This window comes from Cheilinus undulatus, linkage group 20 (genome assembly GCF_018320785.1).
Source record: "Cheilinus undulatus linkage group 20, ASM1832078v1, whole genome shotgun sequence".
NCBI classification, from domain to species: domain Eukaryota; kingdom Metazoa; phylum Chordata; class Actinopteri; order Labriformes; family Labridae; genus Cheilinus; species Cheilinus undulatus.
Window position 1 is genome coordinate 32209428 of NC_054884.1, and position 24998 is coordinate 32234425.

At 39.6% G+C, this 24998-nt stretch overlaps 1 protein-coding gene across 5 annotated transcripts in view; it reads right to left on the bottom strand.

Annotated features, from left to right (window-relative positions):
• tanc2b (tetratricopeptide repeat, ankyrin repeat and coiled-coil containing 2b) overlaps window positions 1-24998 on the bottom strand; it is a 312489-nt gene that overhangs the window by 227882 nt on the left and 59609 nt on the right. For all 5 annotated transcript variants that reach the window (XM_041815330.1, XM_041815329.1, XM_041815328.1 and 2 more), the window contains exon 3: window positions 8266-8371. In XM_041815330.1, the coding sequence (XP_041671264.1) occupies window positions 8266-8332 (67 nt within the window). In that variant the 5' untranslated portion in view covers window positions 8333-8371. The remainder of the gene's footprint in view (window positions 1-8265; window positions 8372-24998) is intronic.

Consider the following 24998-nt stretch of genomic DNA (forward strand, 5'->3'; position numbering starts at 1 on the left):
AACTTGATTTTGAACGTCTTTTAATCATTTCCAATCAATTTTCTTCCTTTTATTACTGCTAACTTGAATGCTAACGTCACATTGTGTTGCCTTTATGAGGGTCTTTCAACCAATGTTGGGCTATCCCGACATCACATCATGCTGCCTGAGTAGAGCATAATGGACAGAAAGCGAGAGGGAGACTGTGATGTCCCCCTTTGTTCTTATTTTAACATATTAGCTGTAAAACTCAATAATCTGCAGGAAAACACACACAAGTGTCACAGAGAGGCTTTACATTTTGATTCTATTTGTTGAGCCAAAATCATGATTGAAATTGAAACTCAATTAGTTGCTAAGCACTACTTACAAAAATATAAGGCTTCAGTGATGGTGGGTTGTAGTAATGTTGAAAAAAGTAATGTCCATGATGCACTATGATGCAATTCTCTCCCTGGAGCTGGACCTACAGTAAATACTCTTGCTTTCAATGCATTTCAGTGGTTATCTGTTTTAAAATGGTGAAGCTTTTATTGTCTTTGGGGTAGCACTAGTCATACATGATGCCACTCAACCAATCAAGTCCTGTGTTAAGGCTATGCTGGTGCGTGGTGCTCTCTGCACTCTGCAGACTGCACTTCTGACAGAAACATGGAGCCACAGAGCAAATCAGGGATATTTTCAAAAAGATGACAGCAAAAAAGACATATCCCAGACTCAGTTATATAGAAGATGGAGGATGCAGTGGATGGATCATGATTCACTGTTATATCAAATTGGATTGTTGGTCGGGTAATTGTAATGGAATCGAATGTGAGACCAGTCAAGATGCACAGTTCTACTGTTGCACTAGTTTTTGCCCTCTTTTTCATCACTCTGGAACTAGTTTGACTCCAGTATTCACCATAAGATAAGTTATGTATTAGATTTAGTATTTGAAGGGGGGAAATGGTGAAAAGAAACTTCCTTTGAGTCACAGCTGAATAAATCAAACAAGTCTCAAAATACATCTTTATAAACAATAGTTTGAGGACATATAAGTTGCTCAGTGAAGTGTCCTGACATAAAACTTCCATGTGTTAGGAAAGATATTGGTATAACTCAGCTGCAGTGCAATCAGAGCAGCTAATCTGTGTTACTCTATTTGAGAAATGTCATACACCACCTCAGTAACTCCAGGCTCAAACAATTCCTCCACTATACATCAATGGGACATCTGTTGTCTGCAGATTAAAGACTATATTCCTCCACAGAGTCCTGGCATTCCTCGAGCCAGAAGTTCACTTTAAACCGCATCAAAAACAAAAGGACGATCATCTTATCTCACACCTCAACAACCCAATTACAGCAGTCAGTGCATCACCACAGACTGTACAAGGGCTTTTTTAAAGACAGGCCACTGTAGCAGGAGTGATATGTAGCTTACTAGCGCCCCCTGTGTGCAACAAGAAGATAAGTCAGACCTCCAGATGTCCTTGGAAAGAAGCTAAGAGACAAAACATCTGGGGCATTAGTATGTCTCGCTCTCTGGAAAATGTTTAATAAGAGTAAATTGCAGCAGTTTTAAATGGCAGAGCGTCTATGTAATTGAGTGTGAACTTTTCTGTCCTACAGCTGTATGAAACTGCAGGGTACAGATGTTTCAGCCAGGATGGAAGATCAGCACTCAGGGTGGAGAGGATTCCCTGCAGAGTGATGGCAAAAGATACAAAAACACTGGAGGATACTGCAGTCATGTGCTGCTGCTCGGTCTCTACTTCACGTCACACATTAATACACAAACACAAAAATGCTTTTGATAGCAGCAAGCTCATGTCAGCCTTGAAGGCTTACAGTGAAGGACATCGTGATTCAAGAGGATGAATCAGTGTGTTTGACATAGCAGAAAATACTGTAACACTTCTCATTAAATGTCAATTAAACAAGTTTGACTTGCAGTTTTATATGTTTTGGCCATATTAACTTAAATGCCGGTTAGTTTTGTGATATTACGTGATTTTACTTACAATATTTATCAGTTATGCTTGTGGCAGTGAAACTCATCTTCAGAAGCCGTAGATCATGGCTAACTGACATATGGAGTAGTGAGGGGTCAGCAGGCACAAGCCTTCATACTCACACTCTCAAGGATGTAGCTGACACAGATAGGCAGGGATTCTTCGCATGAACCTGTTGGTGTAAGTGTTGGTGAATGCATCTAGAATGTACAGAAGAAGCAGGCCACAACTTGTATGATATTAAGTCACCAATAGGAAAAAGCAGCCAGCTGTGATTGAATGACTAGTCTGTTTGGCTGACAGCTGGTGCTTGTAGAAAGCCTTAACCTCGATTCCTGTCATAGTCAGCAACTGATAAATGAGTGGCAAAATTCTGGCCAAAATTAAGATCCAGACTATTATAATCATAATTAAGATCATAATTGTTAATCACAATCATTTTTTCACTCGGGGACTACTTTTTATTGCTAGTTTATTTTGAAATACTTACATCCTGCTACAACCTTTTGTCAGTGACAGACTGAGGCAAACATTCTGCATTTTGGCCCACACCGGCCTGAAAGCCCCTGCCTTTCCGCTTTATGGAAAGCAGGAACAGCACACGTTCCAACCTTTCTTGTACCTACAAGGAAAGCCTGAGGCAAAGAAAGAAGCAAAAAAAACCAAAACAAAGCAGACATCAATGATTAAGTCAGAAGCAGAATAAAGGAGGAGCTGGAGAGGAGGAGGGTTGCAAAAAGCAAATTGGAAGGGGAGCAGCAAAGCACAGCAAGGCAAAAGCAGTTTAAACATGGCAGCATGAGTGTGATTGGCCAATAGCGTGCTTAGAAGCAAATCAGCTGGCCGTCAGGTGGTCAGGGCTTGTGTAAGATCAGCTGATCTTAATTATATGGCAGCTCTCAACTTGCCTGTCTGGTCTAACACTGTGGGCTTGATTTCTGTGATCATGGGAAAGTCAAAATCAGGACAAGACTAGATTAATTTAATTGTGCAGGGCTAGAGACCTGTAGTTTCATTGTATTTGGTCATGGCTACGATAAGTTAAGAAAGAAGGACTACATGCCACTGAAAACTGAACATTTTAAAACAAATATTAAGTATCCCTCCAGTCATAAATTATTCTTCATCCTGCAGCGCTTATCCTGAGCAAAACCAGTGCTAAAAACATACATCGTCAGCAACAGAAGAGAATCTACCTGACAGGAAAGAGTACAAAACTTAGCATTAGCATAATAAAATGTTCTGATCACCAACAAAATAGAGAGAGTAGTTTTAGAATAAAGATGAGACACTAGAACTAAGTGCACCTTCAGTGCTGAAAAATAAAGCTAATACAAAACTGCAGTTCCTTGAGTGTCCACTTGGGGGTGGCTGCAGACACCCGACAGCCCATTAAGACCCATATTAAAGCACCCATTATACAGAGGAAACATGCTTACAGCCTGGTTCTGAAACTGTTTTGATCTTAATAGCACTTTTCTTGATTACCACATACCGTATGAGGGTTGGGAGGTTTTTTTTTTAAGATTTCTTTTGACTACACTGAGACGAGGAGCTGTGTATAATTAAAGGCATGGCTGATCTGACTGACAGTTAAGGCCAATCTTCACTCCACCTACGCCGACCTAGCGTTTCCATTGTTGAGACCTGCATCATAGGGCTTCATAACACTACTTCAGAAATCAGTAGGTGACAGCACTGAGATTACATCCATTTTATACGGCCTTTGACTGGACTGACTCATTTGATTTTCACCCTACAGTACACTATTCTAACTGGTAATGCTGAACACCCTAAATTTCCTCAAGGCATATTGTTGCATCAGTAAATCAATCATAATAACAAGCATCATTGAGGGCCACCACTTTTTTGCCTTTTTTAATAAACACATCCACTTAAGAAGAGTAGTCAAGAGAGGAGAAAGGAGGTGACATCCTGTATGATTTTTTAAGCTTTATAAAATTAATTCATCTGATCAAGTTAAGTGGGTAGCTGGACCAAAGCCCTCAGATGGCACATTTTCACACCATAATAAAGCCCCTATCCTGAGGAAACAGTGCTGCACCAGCTTGGCAATAACTGGAAACTTATTAGACTCAAATGAGAGCGACTGTACTTGTACAAAATGAGCACTCATAGCTCTCCTGAGTGTTGCTTTTGGCTGGGATTATCCTACACATCAAAGACCTCGTTCCACTTAGCGAGACGTTGAGAAGGATTGACTGACAGTAATGAAAGTGTAGGAACAAAAGGTTCCACAGCGGACTTCAGAGTAACACGGTGGCTGTGATTTAATCTTTATTTCACCTGACTGTAAGGGGAAAAGGGGCATACGGATTAGTCTGTGAACCACACGGAGGCATGGTTTTGATCTGTACATCAATGCTGAAAAGTCTGCACAGTTTCAGCAATATTCACATAAAATCTATGTTTACTGGACCTCCTGAATACCAAATAGCCTGTAATTCTGTATGCTTATTACAGGAAAAGACAGGAGAAGGACAGAGTATATAAATGTAAAGGCATAGAAAGCAAAAACCAATGGTAGCATGACTGAGTTTATGTTTTTTAAACAACACTTAAGCAGCTTTCAAATATCTTCACTGATATAAACCTAGACTACAAATCTAAATATATCTTATTATTCTTTTTCTCCACAACATTTTGTGTTAAATCCCTTTACTCTTCCTTTATGTCAGCTGGCCATTAATGCTTTCCCTCTTTCCTGTCAGCTTTGACTCAAAAATCTGACTTTATATCTGTTTTCCTTATAAGCTTTAGTACCTTTTAAAGTAAAAATAACAGAATATATTATTAAGAATCATTGTGGTGTTGAAAAGTAATTTAGTTTTGAAAATTGTGATAGCCTAACATGAATCAATTATTAAATAAAAAGTCTATTAGTGTTTACTCAGAGTTATCTTGGTCCTTAATGAGTTGACGTCGGTATCGTAGGTTAAAGTCTCTCAATGGCCTGCAATCAGATACAGAGAGGTAATTCTCATACTGGTCAGAGTGGTCAACCAGCATAATGAATAAGTCAATATAAAGATGTAGCAGTGTTAATATGAGGGTATCACAGTGACACAGGCATCTCAGTGTCGTGGTAGACATGACAGTTTCAAACGATGCATACCCATCATCTTTTGCCCTGCCCTCACTGGCTTGATCCAACAGCAGGAAAATAAAGGATGCAACGGGTGACAAGGAAGAACCATGTGAACCAAGTTTTTGAGATTGTGGAGGTTCCAGCGACTTGTAAATCTGCATGTGGAAGCATTTTGGTTCCCATTGTCATAAATTAGAAAGGAGAAAAGGTGACAGACAAACAAACAAAAAAAAAAAAAACATGCAGACACCGTCAGACTGTGGTGACAAACTTGATGGGGAATTCGAGGATCAGCAAATAGGGATGAGTATTGGCAAGAACCTCATGATACGATACGCATCACGATACTTGGGTCACGATACGATAATATCACAATATATCAGGATATCATGATATTGTGATATATTGCGATATTCTACACAGTTAACTATGAAAAATATAGAGATGATGTATATGTAAATCACACAATACATTGGTGGTGTTCCCGCTATATTTCATGGCAGCAAGACAGAGCTTGCAAACGGCATTTCCTTTCTTTAACTCGCAGTTTGTGCTCACACAAATGTGTGAGCAAGTCGTATTATACTCAACTCGGCTGAAATATGAATTTTTATTTTTTACCAAAAAATCAATATTAAGAGTTGAAGTATCGATATTGTATCGGATGTCAAAGTATCGTGATATGTTGCCGTATCAATTTTTTCACAGCTCTATCAGCAAATCATCACCCTAAAAAGATTTGCAAACATGCGAGGAGCAGAATCCTTCCAGGCCAGAAGACTCCTCAGGAAGCATTCACAATACCACCACATCGCAACAGCGCGAGGGCTCAACAGATCACAAGGTGTATCTGTGAGTACATCACCAGAGAGTTATAGCTGTTTTCAGTGGTGGATAACAAAGGCTTTAAAAGGTCAGTAAGCATAAGTATATATTTTTAAGTTTAATGCACACCTACAGCACTATTTTGCCATACTTTAAGATTTTAAGTGCAATTATTGTTTCATTAATGCTTAGAGTTTTTATTTTTTTTGATAAAGTATAAGAACTGTACCAAGGACTAGGGTTGGGCAATTAATCGAAAATTAGATTAAATCACAATATGGCCTGCTGCAATTTCCAAATCCCAGAAGGTACAATATTTCTTTGACCTAAAATTTGTGTCAAAATAGAAGTTTTAACCATTCAAGTGCCATTTTTAGAGTAGTCTACAAAAAATCCAAACTTCAATATTGGGAAAAAAAAAATACAATTAGATTGTTTTTTAAATCGTTCAGCCCTACCGTGGACTGGGTGTTATCGGATCATGAGAGTTTGATACCATGACATCTCCAATATATATATGAACTGTTTTTAGATCACCAGTTTTGAGATGAGATAGACTTTTTTGCTGCATTTTTTTGCCTTTAAGATAAAATCTGTTCTGTTGAATCAATGCTATGTCTTGATATATATTATGTAAATGTAACACTGTGTCCTAACTGCAAGCAAACATCAGACATAGTATCGCTCCACAGTTACAAACGTAACTCTCTGCCTTTTAACTTTCAGACTCCCCAAGCAAAAATATGACTTTAGTACTGACAAGACGTTGGCAGGTCTGAGCCAAACACTGACTCCATATTGACACAAGTTTCAAACACTGATCTCGTATGGATATCATCCATTCACAACTATCTCTACTTTGCAAACAAGTTAAGAAGCTCTGTGAGGAAAGTGAAAGGAAATAAAGATATATAACACTCCTGATGCCTTGTCATCTACAGCCTGATTTATGCTTCTGCGTCGCACATAGCCCTCTGTGTTGATGCGGACCCCTAAGCCGTAGCCTGATGCGTACCTCCAAAAATTCCTAACTATGCGTCGCGGACCGCAAGGGCTGGGATTGGTCCACTCAAAATAATAATTTCTTCATCCAGGTCCCTCAGTCCCTCACTAATTCTTTTTTTAATCTTCTTTTAGTTTAGGGTCACTAGAAGCATCAACCTTATTGCAAATCTACACAAACACTCGGTTAGCCATTTTGTATGTTTACAACTAATCACCCTGTGTAGGAAAGAGTCTGTGCGCATGCACATGTCATTAGAAAGTCACACTGCCATCTACTGACCTGGCATGCATACAGCATTTTTTTTTTCAGATCCAGCTGCATGATGTTTGTTTTCAAAACACACTCTGAATGCAGATTCTTCTGAAAATGATTACAAAAAACTAATCCAACTTCAGTGCATTGTCTTCTTGTAAATGTGGACTCAGTTAGTAAAGCAGACCCGTATTTATACAGGCTTTAGTTCTCTTTGCAATGATCCCACATTCAACTTCCAATCCTGACATGGTTTGATGCACATCATCCCCATTCCCTCTCCTAACATCTCTCTCAAACTGTCCTAATAAATGTGAAAAAGCTCATAATCTTTTGAATTTATCATCAGATTATTCTCTAGTTTCTAGAGCCATTTTTAAGCAGTTTTAAGACCCTTTTCCTGCACATAAAGCTGAACACCTGCACCCTAAAATGCACTGTAAAACCATGTTTGAGTACAACAACAATATTAATCTTGACCTTGAAAACTTTGTCTGCTCGTAGGTTTTAACAAGCTCAGAGAATGAGTGTCTCCCTGCCTTGAGGGAAGTTTTTGTTGTGAAACAGCTGCAGGAACAGCTTTACAAGCAGATTAACAAAGTGTCTTTACCGCAGCTTAAGAGGCACAGCTATCATTAAACAGAGAGGTTCAAAAATCTCAAGCCTCCTGTGGAAAACAACATTAAGCAGGTGCAACACAATTAAAAATGGAGGTGAGGTAGGAAGCTTTCAAGCTCCTGTGCAAGATGAAACAATCAAATCCAACCTCCAATTCAACTGTTGCTAAAGCATGGCAGAAACCAACATTTCCACAGGATTGCATGGCATTGCATTACAATTCTTTAAGTTTTAAGAGTCAAAGAAAAGATAGATCTAGCAATTCAAGCAGCAGAACTGAAGAGCTGGTTTGAATCTATATTAAGCAGCAAACAGCTTTAAAAGGGTCTTCAGCAGCCACTGATGAACCAAAATACATCTCATCCTGTGTTCTGCACGTTCCTGCTTCCAAAAATACACCCAAAGATCCAGCGACCACCTCCTGTGCGCTGACAGGCAGATGCGTCACTGTTTGTGGCTGGATCACAAGACAAACTCACCACTGCTGCGACTCTTGCGGTTGGCCTTCCCTCCCGTCAGCAACATCTTCAAGCTGTTCCTAAACATGACTGCAGCAGATGCCCCTGGACCAGACTACAAGGAAATCTGTTGGGGAAAAGAAAAGACGATAAATATTAATAATTCTGGGACCACTCGCGGCGTGACCAACTGTCTGCTGTGAAATCGAGCTGACATTGTCAACAACAGAATTCAGCTGTTAAAAGCATTATTAGAATTATCAGAGCGGCACAGGGAAGCTAGATCATCAAGATGGAGCAGAAAAAAACTGTGGAAGAAGTGAACAGAAGTTTGGTGTCCAATTAAACTGAAATGAGGAAGTCTAGAGAGAGAACTAACCCTAAAAAAAAATTTTTATGTACATCAGCAAGTTTTATTAAAGAGCGACTGGAACATAGATGTGATAGATTTGCTGCAACTAAAGTCTTAAGGTAGTGACCTCCTTGATTCCAGTTTTGCTTTTTTTAGCGTACCTTTGTCAATCAGTGGTCATTACAAGTACACTGTTTGGCTTTCAGTGAACTCGCTGACTGTTCACCTTAATCGGCATGTCAACTTGATTCTTCTTCCAAGGATTTGCTCTTGTTAAAGCTCTTTAATCGTCTGAAGTCTTCAGGGTTTTCTTTGTTTTGTTTGGACATAGCAACAGTTTAGTTGTTATGTTTATGTAGATCCTGTGTGTTATATGTTGATTGTGATTTCAATTTACATGTACTTCTCTTTTTATGAATACTGGTTGTTTCAATTGGTTTTTGTTTCATATTCTACTAAGAGCAGCTACATGTGTGCAGCACTTAAGTCCAAGACAAATTCACCTAATGCATATATAAAGTTTAGAATTACTAACTGTATCATACTGTGTCAAATCGCATCGTATTTGCAAATAAGCCCAGTAAGGCAAATCAGTAAATCCCTGTTGCCCACTCTCTCTGACAGACCTACCATTGTTGGGAATAAGCACAACATTTTTGCAGTTTTGTGGACAAAACACCAAATTTGTTGGTAATATTTAAAAAAGTGCAATAGTTTATATCAGTAAGCCATAGTTCCCATGGCAACTGTGTTAAATGATACATTTAGAGATGATGACTTAACAGGCATATCCTTTAAATCCTTTAATATAAAGTTTTGAGTGGTCATCAGAGTAACTCTGTGACTGTGGAGTGGTGATCAGAGTAAGAAAGACCTTGGCTGGCCCACACAGAGCCCTGACCTCAACCCCATCAAGCACCTTTGAGGTGAACTGGAGTGGAGATTGCGAGCCAGGCCTTCTCATCTAACATCAGTCATCATCAACATCATCAATTCTCACAGAAACACTTCAAGATCTTATGGAAAGCCTCCCAAGAAGACCAGAGGCAGTTATATCTACAAAAGGAGGTCCTACTCCATATTAAAGTACATGTATTTGAATACAATTTCATGACAGTGACATATCATTTCAGATTTTTTTTACTTTTAATGTAAACATAAACGATTCAATAGTAAAAAACTGACAATCTTTCAGGATGAATAAATATAAAACAGAAAGAGAAAAATTCTGGTTACACAGAATTGTCCACCCCATAGACTAATACTTCATTGACGTACCTTTTTATTACAGACATCACTCTTTCTGGGTAGGAGTCTAGCAGTATAACCTGTTTTCAGAGGGTGGCATGTCAATGGCTATCCCATTTTGAAGGTTACTTCAAATGAGTCTTCCTTTCCTTGGCCAACAAAGTGTGTATCCTTCATGTCTCATCTTATCTCAGAATTTACTGCATGCTAATTCAAATAATGGCAGTAATTTACAGATTTCAATACTAATGTCAAAGAAATTAAAGGGGACCTGAAACTCTAAGTTATCTTTACTATAACAGGTTAAGGTAAGTGATGTCAGCTATGTCAGCTAGTTCTGGTGCAGTCTAGGTTGCGAAGCCACAGACTGCATTTAGGAATAAAAGGGCAAGGGTGGTGACAGCTGGTGGCACAGGGGATCATCCTTGGACCAGCCTGTCCCATTTCAATTTGGCCTTAGGGGTCTAGGCAGGAAGCAATGGTTGGACCCTTCAAAGGATGCAACCCCTAAATTGAGACACAGCTTTTGTCTTGGCTGGCTGATTATAGGAACACTGAAAATTTGTGCTAATAATTTGAGACAGAAACAACCACACCTTCAAAAGAACAAGACCCTATTCAGCATACAGTACCACGTGTAGAGCAGTGTTTATGCTGCTACCACAAACAATGCCGTACATAAAGTGGAGGTTTGGATTTCATCACCAAAAAGGTTTCAACACAGTCAACAGATAACACTGTGGACCCTGAGACTGACTTAATTTCTCGACAGCAGCTTGCTCTATCTCACTAATTCCTCCCTTTAGTGTCCCCCCCGACCCTCCTCAAACAGACACACATATCTCTGCTGTGAGTGGTAAAAAGCGTGGCAGCAGATGTTCCCTATTAGGTGGGAGTGACTCAGCAGAGGCCCACAGACGAACTCCAGCTGAGAAGCCCGCTTAGAACCCAAATAATTAAATAGAAAAACCTCAAAGAGGAGGAACACGGAAAAGCTCTCAGAAAGCCCTCCTCACCTCCCCTAGACACACTTTACTGATAATTTAACAACCCCCCTAATCCTGAGAGGAGTCCAACGGACTTCTAGGATCATGATACCTCAGACAATAGCTACAATGATGAAACACGACATGATTTAATAGTATGATGGTGCAGTGCCTAAAAAGAGTAATCGCCTCATTGGATGTTTTACCCTTTTATTGATTTTATAAATCAAGCAAGGTAAATATAATATTTTTGACTGTATAAATATTCACCCCCTTTAAAGTGACTGACCTAATTCAACAAAGGTCCAGCCAAGTGGTACTAGTAGTCTCACATTTAGTGAACTGGGGATCACCTGAGTGCAGTGAATGTGTCTCAAGTGATTGTAGTTCAAAGACACCTGTGTCTGGAAGGTCTAGTTACGGTTAATCAGTCTCCCTGGCTACCATTACACCATAAAGACAAAAGAACACTCCAAGTAACTCAGACACACAACACTACCCCACTGTGAAGGACGGTGGTGGCAGCATCATACTATGGGGATGCTTCTCGGCAGCCGGCCTTGGAAGGCTTGTAAAGGTAAAGGGTAAAATGAATGTGGCAAAATATAGGAAAATCTTGAGGACAAGAGAGGAACGGCCTGGGAGGAGATATTTTTCCAGCAATACAATGACCTGAAGCATACAAGGAAAGCTACACAGAAATGGTTTAAAGACACAGAGATTAATGTTCTGGAGTAATTGAGTCAAAACCCAGACCTCTAATCATCTAATAGAGAATTTATGGCTAAACTTGAAAAGTACTTTCATGCTCAATTTCCACGCAACCTGACAAAGCATGAGCAGTTTTGCAAAGAACAATGGAGTTAAATTGTAGTATCCAGATAGGCAAGCCTGATTGAGACGTATCTACACAGACTCAGTGCTGTGATTGCAGCCAAAGGTTACTCTACTAAATACTGACTTGAAGAGGGTGAATATTTTTTATAGGCACTGTGAAATGAGTCATACAACCACTACATGCATCTCTTCAGATTCAGGTAAAAATTTGTTTTATGTATTAAAGTTATGTTGATGCTTTTTAATGCCATCTAAGAGACACTACTTTTCTAGGAGGACCCCCTACAAATGATCTAAACCACAGGGCCCAGGCTTAAGTGCTGGCTTTTTAATGAATAATTCACAGTGCATTGATAACATAAGCTGCTATCCATGAAAAATGATCCACATCTGTCAGCTGAAGCCACTATCAAGCTGATATTTTAAAGTCAACTCTGGGCATCAATCCTCTCCTTATCATAGCACAGCCTCTTAGATAAATCAATTAACTGTTTCAGGAGACTTCAGATAGAGAAAAAGCTTTACAGAAGACACCACAATCACTTCCACCACAATCAATTATGACGGTTAATATTTGATACATGATCTCTGTCAAAGTCAACATCCCTTTAAAAATGAATGAACATCTCTTTCGCCATCATATAACTAGTCGTAGAAGTAATTTCTGGGTGTCAGTGGCAGTGACAGAGCATCCTAATGTCTCCTATGATTGTCCATCTAATAACACATCTGACAGCAGTAGCCATTCCTCTCCCCAGTCAATAAAAGAGCCCGTAAACGTCCCCATCAAGGTGAATGCAAATGAAGCTAATGGCAGTTTTGGTGTTTTATCTTTTGATGTAGGCTTAAAGCTTCCAGTTCAGTTCCTATTACAGAGGCTAATAATCCCATTGTGCATAAAAATTCTTCTGATACGGAGGGATCACTGACATTACATTTGAATATTTTTGACCCCATTTGCCAAACAGTGCAGTCATCCAGCCTCTCTGACAGGATCCATTGAATAAAAAATGAGCCTGATGTGAATCAGCAGATCCTCGAGGAAAAGCTGACAGTTTTCTCTCTAACTCCAGCCCAAATTCTGATGCAACCACTCCCTAGTTAAGTAAGAAAGACCCCTAAGAGAATGTGGAAGTATATAAAGAGCCTCCTACAGGCTGTCTATTATAAATGTGTTATCAGCATCTGATACGATTGTCTCGGTAAATGAGCTGCGGCTGTGAGTTAACTGATACTACAGGCGAATTTTCCAACAAAAGACACGACTCCTCTCTAATTTAAGGACTTTTCCATTTTCCTTGATTACATGTGACACAAAGGGCAGAAAATTTAATGTAATGTTTTATAATAATAGAACAAAGCAGCATCCTGGCAGCTACTCTCTTGGTGATAATATATCATCCTGCAGAAGCTAAAGGTTAATATCCAACTTTATTCCCATGCTACAGCCTTAGCAAACGTCTGCCCCATGAGTTTCATCCTTCTGTTCCGTTGCTTTGAAAGTATAGTGGGTAGAATATTTAGTCTCCTGTGAGATATTTCTCCTAGAGCTTGCCTTGGCTTACTGATTGGAAGGAAAACCAATCAATATGTCTCATGAAATGTTTTGTCAAACTAGCTTCATATTCTTGGCTTTGTCTTTGGTTAGGGTGGATCTGATTTATATGAAAGCCCTAAGCAGACATACATCCATACTTATTATGCCTCTGCACCAGTGACAGCCAGAGCCTGAGGCATTATGCTTCAGGTGGTCTGTCTTTTCATTCAGCACATTCCTGCAAACAGGATATCTCTTGAACAACTTGAGATATTTTTTTTCTCTCCCAAACTTGGGGCCTCATTTTCAACCCTTGATTGTGAAAGCAACGGCTTAAGAGTGCTTAAAGGGAATTTCTTTAAACTTTGCAAAGGCTCTCTTAAGGCTGAACTGTTTTGATTTTGTAGGCAAAAGTCAATGTGCATATAAATGGGTATCTGCAGAACCCTTTGATTGGGTTTTCTTACAACTTTACAAAAATGTCCCCTCTGATATTGATAGATTTAAGAGATCGTAATTGACGGTCAAAAGTCATTTGGCCTCATGTTCATGTCTTGTGTGTGAACCCAATGTCTAAAGACTGCATAGAGAGATTTTCTTCAAACTTTTGCAAAAATGTCCACTCTGACCAGAAGTTGAACTGATTTGGTTTTGATGGTCAAAAGTCAAATATCACTGGGCCGCATGTTCTGAATGCAATATCTTAATAGTGCTTTGACGGACTGTCTTCAAGCTTTGCAAAAAATTTCCACTCTGACTTAAGGTTGAACTGATTTGATTTTGGTGCCAAAAGTCAAAAGGCAAAATCTAAAGAACGGATATTGTGAGGCTTCACTGACCATGCTCCATGGTGTAACTTCTTAGGAGCCATACATTGTTTGAAGCTTTGTTGTTTGAAGTGGCTACACACTTGTCTTTTACCAAAAATGCTTTAGTTTGCATTTGCTAATCATTTGAACATGCACAAGTAATTTCTTGATCCACCACTGTCCAACAATTGTCCACCTTTAGCAGCAGGTGGTAGTTCCAGTTTTACTTTCTTGTGATGTGATTCTACACTGTTTTTATTCTGAAATAAAGAGATGAATAAGTCAAGATCTAGAAAATTAGCACAAACGAGCATTTGCTTGCAATAATGGAAACACAACTAACTAAATGTATGGATGCATGTCCACCCAGGGCTTCCATAGATTTGGCACAGTATTTCTAGATTTGAAACAAAATAAATATGGGATTTTTTTCACATACTAATTTCAAATGAAGAAAATTGCTCAACTGCAAGTAATGTAAAATGAAAAAGTGCTTTAGATTATACTATGTGTACATAAGTATAGACATTGTCTTATAGTTTTGTATCAGAAAACTTTAATATCACTATATTTTTTACAGGCCCAAACCAGCCTGATACAGCTGCAAATATATCAGCCTCTAACATCTATTTTTATCAAGTGGTTAACTCAAGTATGGGTTAAACTTTTATTTTAAAGTCAAACTTTGGCACCTGCTGAACTACTGGGGGGCTTTGGGAGGTTAAGTTCCCCAGTCAAAAACAGGTAGAAGCACTCAGAAATCCTCTATTTAGCAACACTCAGAGCAGGATGGTGCTTCAGATGTTTAATGAGAATGCTGGACAAGTAAGGTCAGTCTCAAAGTTCATTCTTTGTATTTCTTCTTCCATTTAGAGCCAGGCTGACCTTAAATAACTGTGTAATGGTTGTATTTGTTGAACTGATTTGTGGAAGCATCCTTGGGCTTCTTTCTAAGATGAAGATCTCAATGATAAGAAACTTAATTCCACCAGATCAATCTAGTTTTATGTGACATCTCTCTTCTTTGGGCCGAATGCAATTATAACAGACCAGCTGTTCTCACAAGTAGTAAAATAAAAATCAAATATGTATAAAATGAACACTGATTTAAAAAAGCGTTTGCCAACTTATCTTTGGTGAATAAATGTAGCACTTAAATAATTAGGTTAAGTAGCAATTAGGATATATTGCACCAGCTAATTTGGTATACGAATGTAACCGTTTAGCCGGCTAACTGCGCGCGTCCCTACTAGATACTACAGTTACCATGCAGCTAAAGCAGCTGGCCAAGATAGCAGTGCCCACAAATTGACTGTAAGATTGTTTTTGGACAGTGACATGAGAGCTTCTTATTATCCAATGCTAAATACCAAAGTAGTGCAATATACAATCATGTGAATATGTTTTAGGCATGCAGGGTTCTAAGGTTTCATTATGGGGCTGGATGTGCCACGAGCTGGGGCTGAAAAAGGGGGAGAGGGCCGTCAGGGTCAAGCTCGAAACATGTTGACACGCGTGTGTCGCTCAGGTCAAGCTCAACGGCATCTTTTTTGACTGGGCCTTTTCACAAAGTAATACGCCTGGAGTCTGCTGGCGGTTTTCAGGCCCTTGCGACATTCACAGCACAGTCAGAGGCTCATGCCAACCCTACTAGCCACCTGGACAGTTTCCTCCACCATTGACTTTTTTATTGTTCCAACAGATTATTTTCCCATGCCGCTGGTAATATGCGAGGACATCCAGAGCACAACTGGGGCTATGTCAATCCTCCTTCCCTACTGATGGTGCTCTTAGGTAAGTCATTTGCCACAACTACGCGTTACTTCAGCCTCAGTTTTTGGCATAAACATGCCTAAAAGTTCTACACCGTACTTTTCGACCTACAATGAGAAATATTGGTTTGTTGTTTATCCATTTTTGCTTAATTTCCCTTTAGACGATCAAACTAAAGGAGCTTGTAAGACTATTTCTTAAAGACGAAGGCCTTTGAATGCAGTGGAGACTGCTATGAGCTGCTTGATCCAATTTTTTTAAAAATCATAATTGCTAGATTTTTCTTTTCTTGACTTCAGTATTCATCTGAAGGTCTTAACTCCAATTAAATTCACTTAGTGTAACTGGCACTAGCATGACAGCAAAACAGTTTAATTACAGCTGCTTTATGACGGAGTGACAAGACAAATCCTTGTACCTACAGAGGGAGAGATGAAAAGCCTTAATAAAAACAGCAGTGAAGTTCAAGGTGGTTTTGTAACGAGCATCCACTTTTTACACTGCTAATTACTGTTAACAAAGATTTTAGTCAATTTCTTCTAGAGTTGCTCTAAAAAGACGAATACCTGCGAGGAGTAACAAATGAAGAGGGATTTTATCTTGTCCTTCCCTTTGTCTGATATCAGCTCATTGGTATGAATCATGTGCCTTCCCATGACAGGATGTAGACGAGTGTTGAGAGAGTGTTAGGTGGCAGCGGGTCAGATATATTGGCATTCATGCTCTCATCTCCAGAGATACAACCAAGGCTGTGCTGGGGCAGCTACGCAAGGATCCGTGCAACTCACCGCAACCTCACCTCGGCATAAAATATGAGCCGAGAGCAGCTTATTATGTCTGTTCTGGTTAGAGTGCAGGCCAGAAGGCACCCTGTGATTATAATACTAAATCAAAATCTTAAAAAGCCATGACTCACTCAGTGCATATTGCAGCTTAGCACACTGAAGCTGAAAGGAAAAGGGATGAAAAACGGAGCACAGTCTAGTTCGATAAATCTGTTTCCAGAATATGTAAAGTGTTCAGCTAGCCGGGCAAAGCTAGAGCTGTTTACTAACTGCCAAAGCAGAAAATAGGATGAGATGTAGCTGTCTGTTCCTACAGGAGGCAATCAATGTATGAAATCTTAGAGGACAGGATACTGAGTAGGCAAGGAAGCACGCACACGCATAGACTCGCAGGTCGCCATAGAGAGATGGCCACGCACACAGAAATGTAGCCGTATGCAGAGCTGAAGCAATGTGTTCATCTGAGGGTGTATGCGCACACATCTCTCATTCCCACTCTCTCTGACCCTGTGTACCGGCCTTTGTGAAGGGAAGCCAAGAAGCAGCATGCTCTCACAGATAATGTGCGTAAGCGGATGCAGCCCATCTCAGGCTCTTCCACAGCCCGGGCTCCTCCAGTGTGTTAAAAACCACTTAAAGGCACATTCACCAGCTGCTTTCATCTGCTCTGGTCGCCGCACAAGCGGCACACTTGTTTGCTTGGATGAAAAATAAAACAGACGTGGCTTGGTTCATTTGTAAGCAGCACACGGCTCACAAAAGCTGATTTAACACTCCTTAAAATGATGTCTTTTGAGCTCGACCTGTGTCAAAGGCTTTAAAGTCGCATTTAAACTAGCTTCAGTCATTAAAATATGTAGGTTTAGCTTTAAGCCCTGCTTGGAGAATTGCTTCGTCACGGCATAATGTTGAGAATATTAGAGGATTAGGTCTCTTCATACTTCAAGCCTCCTGTAGAATGAATTAAATTTTTAATCACTAAGCCCCATCTTAATTTTAAACATAAAAGGAATCCAGCAGACAGCAGGTGCAGACGTCCCCCCTCTGAGTCTGGGTCTGGGAGCAGCCATGACCATCCGCTAATTACAAAGCTTATTTACAATCAATAAAGTGGCCTTTAATGGGGCCAGAGATGGCAAAGGCCACTGTAGCAGGGCATCCAATAGGATTTATCTCATGTTACCCCTGGCCTTCAAATTAAAACTCATCTGAGAGGAAACCCCACAGACACAATCATAGAATTAGGGAGGACATATGTTTAGCATGAGAGTGCTCTTAATGTGATTACCTCTGACACAGGAGTAACACAAGTCAAATAGGTGAAAACAGAGAGAGGGTTTAAAGAGAGATGAAGGAAATAGTGCTTCTCTAAAGGGCAATCCTTTAGTCCTCAGTAATTTATTTCAATCTTTTAGAGAGGAGAGGGAATTTTCAGAGTAAAATCTAAGGTCTCTATGACATCTTTTCAGACAAGAAATGGCCATTAGAAAGTCTGCATGGGGCGCAGGTTGCCAAGTGGTTTAAGACAAGCCCCATGTATGCAGTCGGCCTGGGTTCAAATCCAGCCTGTGGTGCTTTCCTGCATGTCTCTCCCAGCTGTTTCCGATTCCGTCCACTGTCCTGCTCTGTCAGTACAAGCATAAAAACCCCAGAAACATCAATCTTAAAGAAAATGTTGTACTTACCCCAAATATGGTGCTAACTCCTGCTTAGCTGCATTTTTAACCATTCTTTTTATATCTAGAGGTGCACAATAATATTGGCACATTGCTGTCATCAGCTAAAGAGCTTTGAAAGCAGATATTGGCATTGACTTTAACACATGAGCCAAAGATGCAATGTCATTAACTACATCCTCAAATATAGGAGATGGGCAGATGCACTTGGGCCGCACAATACTGTCCAAAATGATAACCATGTAACCTTGCAAAGCAGATGGATTCGCCTGTTTCTGTGTTTCTCAGTGGCAAATTCATCTGGCAAAGCTCCCGACTGAACCGTTTGGGCCCAGTTAGAAAGTGACAGGACCAATCAGCATCGAGGGGAAGTACTTTTGGGCGTGGCAGAGTTGTAACGTAAGCAAGCAGCAACAACAGGCCAATGCGATTATGGCAGAAGAGCTTAGCATCCTGTTGCGTCAGTTTTAACAGAACTTGACATTTCTTCATTATAAGAAGAACAAAGAACAGCATTGAGTTGTTTTCTCTCCAAAAACGACAAAAGTCGTGTACTGACATGTCTACAGTCACCATGGTTCACATTATGCAGTTCTCTATGGAATTTACTCCTTTGTAGCAGCTACAACAACACATGGCTTGGTGCTCTGATTGGCCTATAAAGATGTGACAAAATGTTCATCCAATCACCCTTTATCAAAGGCCATTCCCAAACACTGTCTGTGTGTGTGTGAAACAAATCCATCTGGCGTGCAAGGTTAATAACCATGACTATTTTCATCAATATTAAGATCACAATAATTCTTCTTGAGTATTGTGTAATTGAAAAGACAATCATTTTTATGGCTTTTTCTAGATGCATGTATATCTTGGGGAGTTTGCAAAAAACTCCAGGTGAAAGCTTATACCATGATTACAGAACAGCCTGCCATTGGTTGACAGCATTGTGGGACGACAATATGGCGGTTAGCAATCAAGCTAGCGGCAATTAAGGATCAAAAATTGATTTAAAAAAATTGATAAAAAGACTTTCAATATTAGATCTTCCGGTGTGGATTTAATCTACAAAGTCCCTGAAAAGTCACCCTAGTTCAAGGCTCGCTAGAAACGCTTCTGTAAGGGATTTGAAGGCATGGTGGGAAGAGCCGCTGAGCAGATGAACAGATTATTTGCATATGGAATAACATTCATGTAAAAGATTTATACAGGGAGCAGGATATATAACCTAAGGTATTTTAAATAGGGTTATGTTTAATTTATAGCCCTCTACGGATGGAGCATGCATTTCTAATGTAAATAATCATCGTCTAACATGTTAATTTGATCATAAGAGGCCAAAGTCAGAATCGTGACGAAAATTTAAGTAAATGTGCAGCCCTAAACCTGCATTTTTTTCATGCTACTGCCTCTGGACCATTGCAGCAGTGGCAGGAATAATAATGCTTTAATTCACAACATAAAGACTCTTAATGGTTTTGCAATTAGGTGAAAATCTGTTCATTAATGAATCATTCCTTAACAAATAGCCAAAATGAGCAGGATAATATGGACAGCAAAAGCCAGTCTCATTAGTGTTTCTAAACATTTGACATATATTGGTTATTTGGTACTTTTGTTTTTTATGTCTCTCTCTTGTTTTTTGTTGGGGATATTAAGGCTTTCTTGGACATGGATTCTTGTACATTTACTGAATGTGTAATGAATTTTTCTTAATTGTCTTTCTTGTAAATAACTAGTCCCCAGTAACCCTTTGTCAAACTGGTGATTAAGAATCACCTGTGTAAGAAAGACAGCTCAATAATGTTGTTTAAAGACTGGAAATCCCAAAGCAGCCAAAGCACAATGAGGCATCAACGGTTTGAGAATGACAAATGGACTGGGCCCTGAGGGACGCACGTTTCTCAGAGCAATTATAGTAAAATCAGTTGGTCTGACGCAGAGACATGAATGTCAGACCTTAATCAGAGCAGTTTCAGAATACTTAAGAGGAAACAGCGATTAAACTGAAGCTGACTCATGCAGGATTTATTTCATTTTCAACACTTTTTTTCTAACAGGGTTCAGGTGAGGAGAGTGGTGGATGTACCTGTTTAATAAACCCAAATCCTGCTGCAGAGGTGCATCGCTGAGCACAGCTGAGAAAATATTCTCACATTACAAAAAAGGAACAAACAGGACTCAAGCAGGAGGCCCTTATTTTCCCAGCAGTAGACACCCTGCGGTATCAGACAGGGATAAATCACTCGGCCATCTCCAGTTTGAGGATGGCCAGGGGAGTACAGATCCATAAATCACACTGATATCAATAAGAGGAAGTGTCAGGCTCCAGCTCGCAAGGTGAGAGTTGCACAGGGCGATGCAGAAACCACTTTAGGTTGCCTGTAACAAAGTTTCCCTCCTGGCCCCTCTGTAGATTATTTAGTAATCTAGATTAATGCCACCATGCTCGTTGCTTTGTAGGGAAAGGAGGTGATATCTGTATTACAATGCACTATATGAGGAAATGATCAGTCACAGAGGAGACAGGGGACAATCCTCGGGTGGTCTGCCATTGTGTCTCAGAGCATCTCTGCTTTTTTAATGCAGCTTCAGTTAGGAATAGAAGTAGAGCAGTTTAATTTTCCCAAGCTTGGTTTTACTTTTAAAAAGTTCAATTGCTGATATTTTACCAACAGATTTAGCAAGTATGTGCACTGCAAATAGTTGTTACCCATTTCAAAGTATTAAAAAAGACACACTATGTGGACAAAAGTATTCAGCTGCCTGACCATTACACAAACAGGGAATGTTATGGTGTTGTATTCAAATCCATGTACTTATGGAGATGCCCCCCTTTTGCTGCAATAACAGCAGTCGTCTTGGAAGGCTTTCCACAATGTGGAAAGTGTTTCTGTGGGAATTTGTGTTTATCCCAATGGAAGGACAACCTTAACGCCTCAGCACACCATGACATTTTGGCCAATGCTGTGCTTCCAACTTTGTGGCAACAGTTTGGGGAAGGTCCTTTTCTATTCCAACATGACTGTGGCCCAGCGCACAAAGCAAGGACTACAAAGACATGGTTTGATAAGTTCGGTGTGTAAGAACTTGACTGGTCCAAACAGAGCCTTGATCTCTACCCCATCGAGCACCTTTGGGATGGCCTGAATGGAGATTTGGAGCAGGCCTTTTCTTACAACAGCCTGGGGTCATAAATGGAGGTAAAGGCTGTTACAGCTGCAAAAAGGGGATATTTCTATGCTATGTCTATACAGTCCCTGTTGGTGTAATATCAAGGGGGCTGAATGCTTTTGTCCAGAGTGTGCAATGATGAAAGAATTTCAGAATGGAAACATCCCACATGCAGTCCTTGGACTGCTAATGTAAGAAATTACCTAATATTTGTTGCCTAGAAGTTTCCACTGTATGGGCTGTACTACAACTATAATAAAGTAAAGGTTTTGGTACCATGGTAACAACAGGGGCAGCTGTGGCTGAAGGGTTGAGGAGGTTGGGGCTTTAAACACCATATTGGCACTCATATGCCAATGCAAACTTAGTCCAGCTACTGAACCCCAAATACTCACACTGGGGCCTCAATGGCATGTGACTGCTTATAAATGAATAATACTGATGGACACTTTACATAGCAGCCTTCACAATCAGTGTGACCTGCAGTGTCAAAAGCCCTTTGGTCAGTAAGACAGCTAGATAAGTGCTAAAAGCTCCAGTCCATTCATCGTTTTACTATTTACGACAGTAGAATGCATATGCAGATAATTAAACATAATTTTTACTTAATGGCATCCAGAGAACTCCAAACTGTGTTTCAGAAATCACTGCAAAGACTGTGTGCTGTATGTCACAAATTGAAAACCAGTCTCTGGCCTCCTCTCTATTGACACATGAGCTGTAACATAGACCTTATGTCAGTGCACCATCTGCTCCCTCACGCCTCCAGGGTTCAACGGTAAAGAGCAAAGATAACATTTGGCACAGGTTTCAGGTTCACTCGAACACCTAAAACTGACAGGTTCACATGTGATATTTTCATCTCCGTGCTTGAAGCTTGACTAATGCAGCTTATCTGACCTTTCTAAGTCATTTTACAGAAGTAGGGCCAATAAGTTGGGGCATGCATTTCCTCTCTGGTCGTCTATTAAAGTCCATACTGCCGAGGGCAAAGTTTCTTCTCCAACACACGGTCACGGCCTACATATAGCCAAGTAAGTATTATCTGCTTTGGTTGTATCATATCCCTGTGGGGTAACAGAAGTCCTCCCACTCAGGCCAACTGGCACGCAGTCTCATTACCAAATCTATGCCCAGTTTAAACCAGCTCAGACCTCTCTCACCCTCTCCTTCAGATCTACTCAAAGGAAGCCACTGAAATAACGTGTCAACCTTTATCAGAGTCAGAGGAGGGCCAGATGGAGGAGGACATAATTCATTGCCTTTTATTTCCCCCTTGTTTGTTATAGTGGGCTTCTGGGCAGGACCACATAATGGGATGAAACACGCGGAGCTATGTTAGCTGGTAAGGAAAATTCTAGAAGCAGTGTCTAGGGGGGAATAAATTTAATTCAAATGCACAAAAAATCCAAGTTGCATTGCTCCATTTTTTAAAGTTTAACAGCATTTCTCCTTATAATCTCTCTAATGGTAGACAGCAGAGAAGAAGACGTTCTGTCAGTGATTAATGAAAAGCATTTTCCCCTGCAGACATCAAAGACAACAACATGCCAACTCTGGTTTTAATATGTTGTAAAAGTACTATTTTTAGCTGCCTCAGTCTTCTTTGGTTTCTGCTGTGATTTATAAAACAAGACTGAGCAGATTCAGACCAACACCACTGACTTTGCAGCGTCTTCATGCAACGTAGCGGGTAGACGCAGACAAACAAGCATATTAATCAAATGTGATGTTTGCAGCTCCTGTAAGGAGTTTTTACCTAGTTTTTAAAGAAACTACAACAAATGATAAAAACTGTTACTGATCTACAAAAGCCAATCCAACCCTGAGAATATTTCTATGATGCAAATAAAATGTCAGTGAAGGCTAAAGCTGGGTATGTGTCAAGACGAAATGATTTACAAAATATAGCCAAAATAGATTTCCATGAATGTTAAAGAACATGCATCAATTTTACTTTATTTTCTTTTACTTTATTTAGATCTTAAATTATTTAGCTAATCTGCTCCTGATCTGGGGTCTGGGACTTCCTTTTCAATATATTAATAAAGTCTTAAAAAGAGAATAAAAGAATGTTTTCAAATTCAAATACTGCAAGCATTTCATTATTATGACCTTAGGTTGGCAAAATTTAAGATACTTCTACTTTTATATATGGTGTGTTCTAAAACAAGGCAACTACAACAACAACATATCAACCTTTACAAGGCAATCTTTTACTGTTACGATCAACAGTATCAAAAAAGTACCCAGACTTCAGATTCCAAGGTGTTTTTTGCTTCCAATCAAAAGCTGTTTTAAACCATTTTGTTTTCTTAAAGTTCTGTAGACTCTCCTTGACCTAAGGATCAGAAATTACTCATCAAACTCCTAAAAGAAAGCAGCTTTAATAAAAAGGAAACCTAAAATATATTGAGCATGAACAAACAACCTCTCAATTATTGCAAACTTCAATAATATTTCTGTTTTGCTCCTCATTTTGCAAATAAACAAGCAAATAAGTGCTGCCATATAACTGAGATCAGCTGATCTCAATTATATGGCAAGCCCTCATCAGCTGAAGGCCAGCTGATTCACTCTGAGCATGTTATTGACTAATCACCCTCATGCTGCCATATTGAAACTGCTCTAACTTGGCTATGCTTTACTGCTCCCTCTGCAAACTGCGTTTTGCAACCTTCCTCCAACCCAGCTCCTACTTTATTATGCTTCTGACTTAATCAATGCCATTCTGTTGTCACTGATGCCTGCTCTGCTCTGGGTTGTTGCTGCCTCTCTTCCTGCCTCTGGCTTTCCTTGAGACACAGGAAAGGCAGGAACATGTGCTGCTGCTGCTAAATCCTTTCCATGTAGGCTCGCGGAAGGGCAAGGGGAACCCAAAAATGTCCACATCGTCAAATATTAATAATGACAATTAGTGCAAAGAAATATCTGCTAATAGGGAAAGTTATTTTAACCGCAAATCATGTCTGTTCCTTAACAAAGTAGTCCTGACTGAACTACATTTCAGTCCTTAAGACCACTGACTTTTAATTTCTATATTTTTTTGCAATAATGGCGGTTTATTATCATGTTTGTTTTCAATATCGTTATTGCATAAGGTCATGCATATTTGTAGATATGATTTTTTGCAAGAGATACATCTGTGGGATGTTGAATTTCTTAGGCATCATGAAACAATTCCTATGAATTTTACAATTAAGCTAAAAAATATTAGTCAAGTTAAGATAATGTTCCACTTTTTAAAATGTTGGAGTCACTGTAAGAAATGACATAAAACTTCAGAAAGGTTAGAGATATTAAGAGGAGGTTGGTGTTGATGGATATGGATTTGAGGCATTTTTGTCTTTATGACAACACAAGGGGGTAAAAAACTGTATTAATTGTACAAAAATATTGGCACAGAGTATTGGAGTTTTCTTGCAATTTTGGTGAATACAAACAATAAACTGTCTAATATTGGGCACAAAGGACTTCTTTTTTATCCAAGCTGGTATTAATTTGTTTGAATTTTTACTAGTATCATTTCTACTTTTCACTACCTGGTCTACCTTGATAGCATGACTGCAACTATAATGCC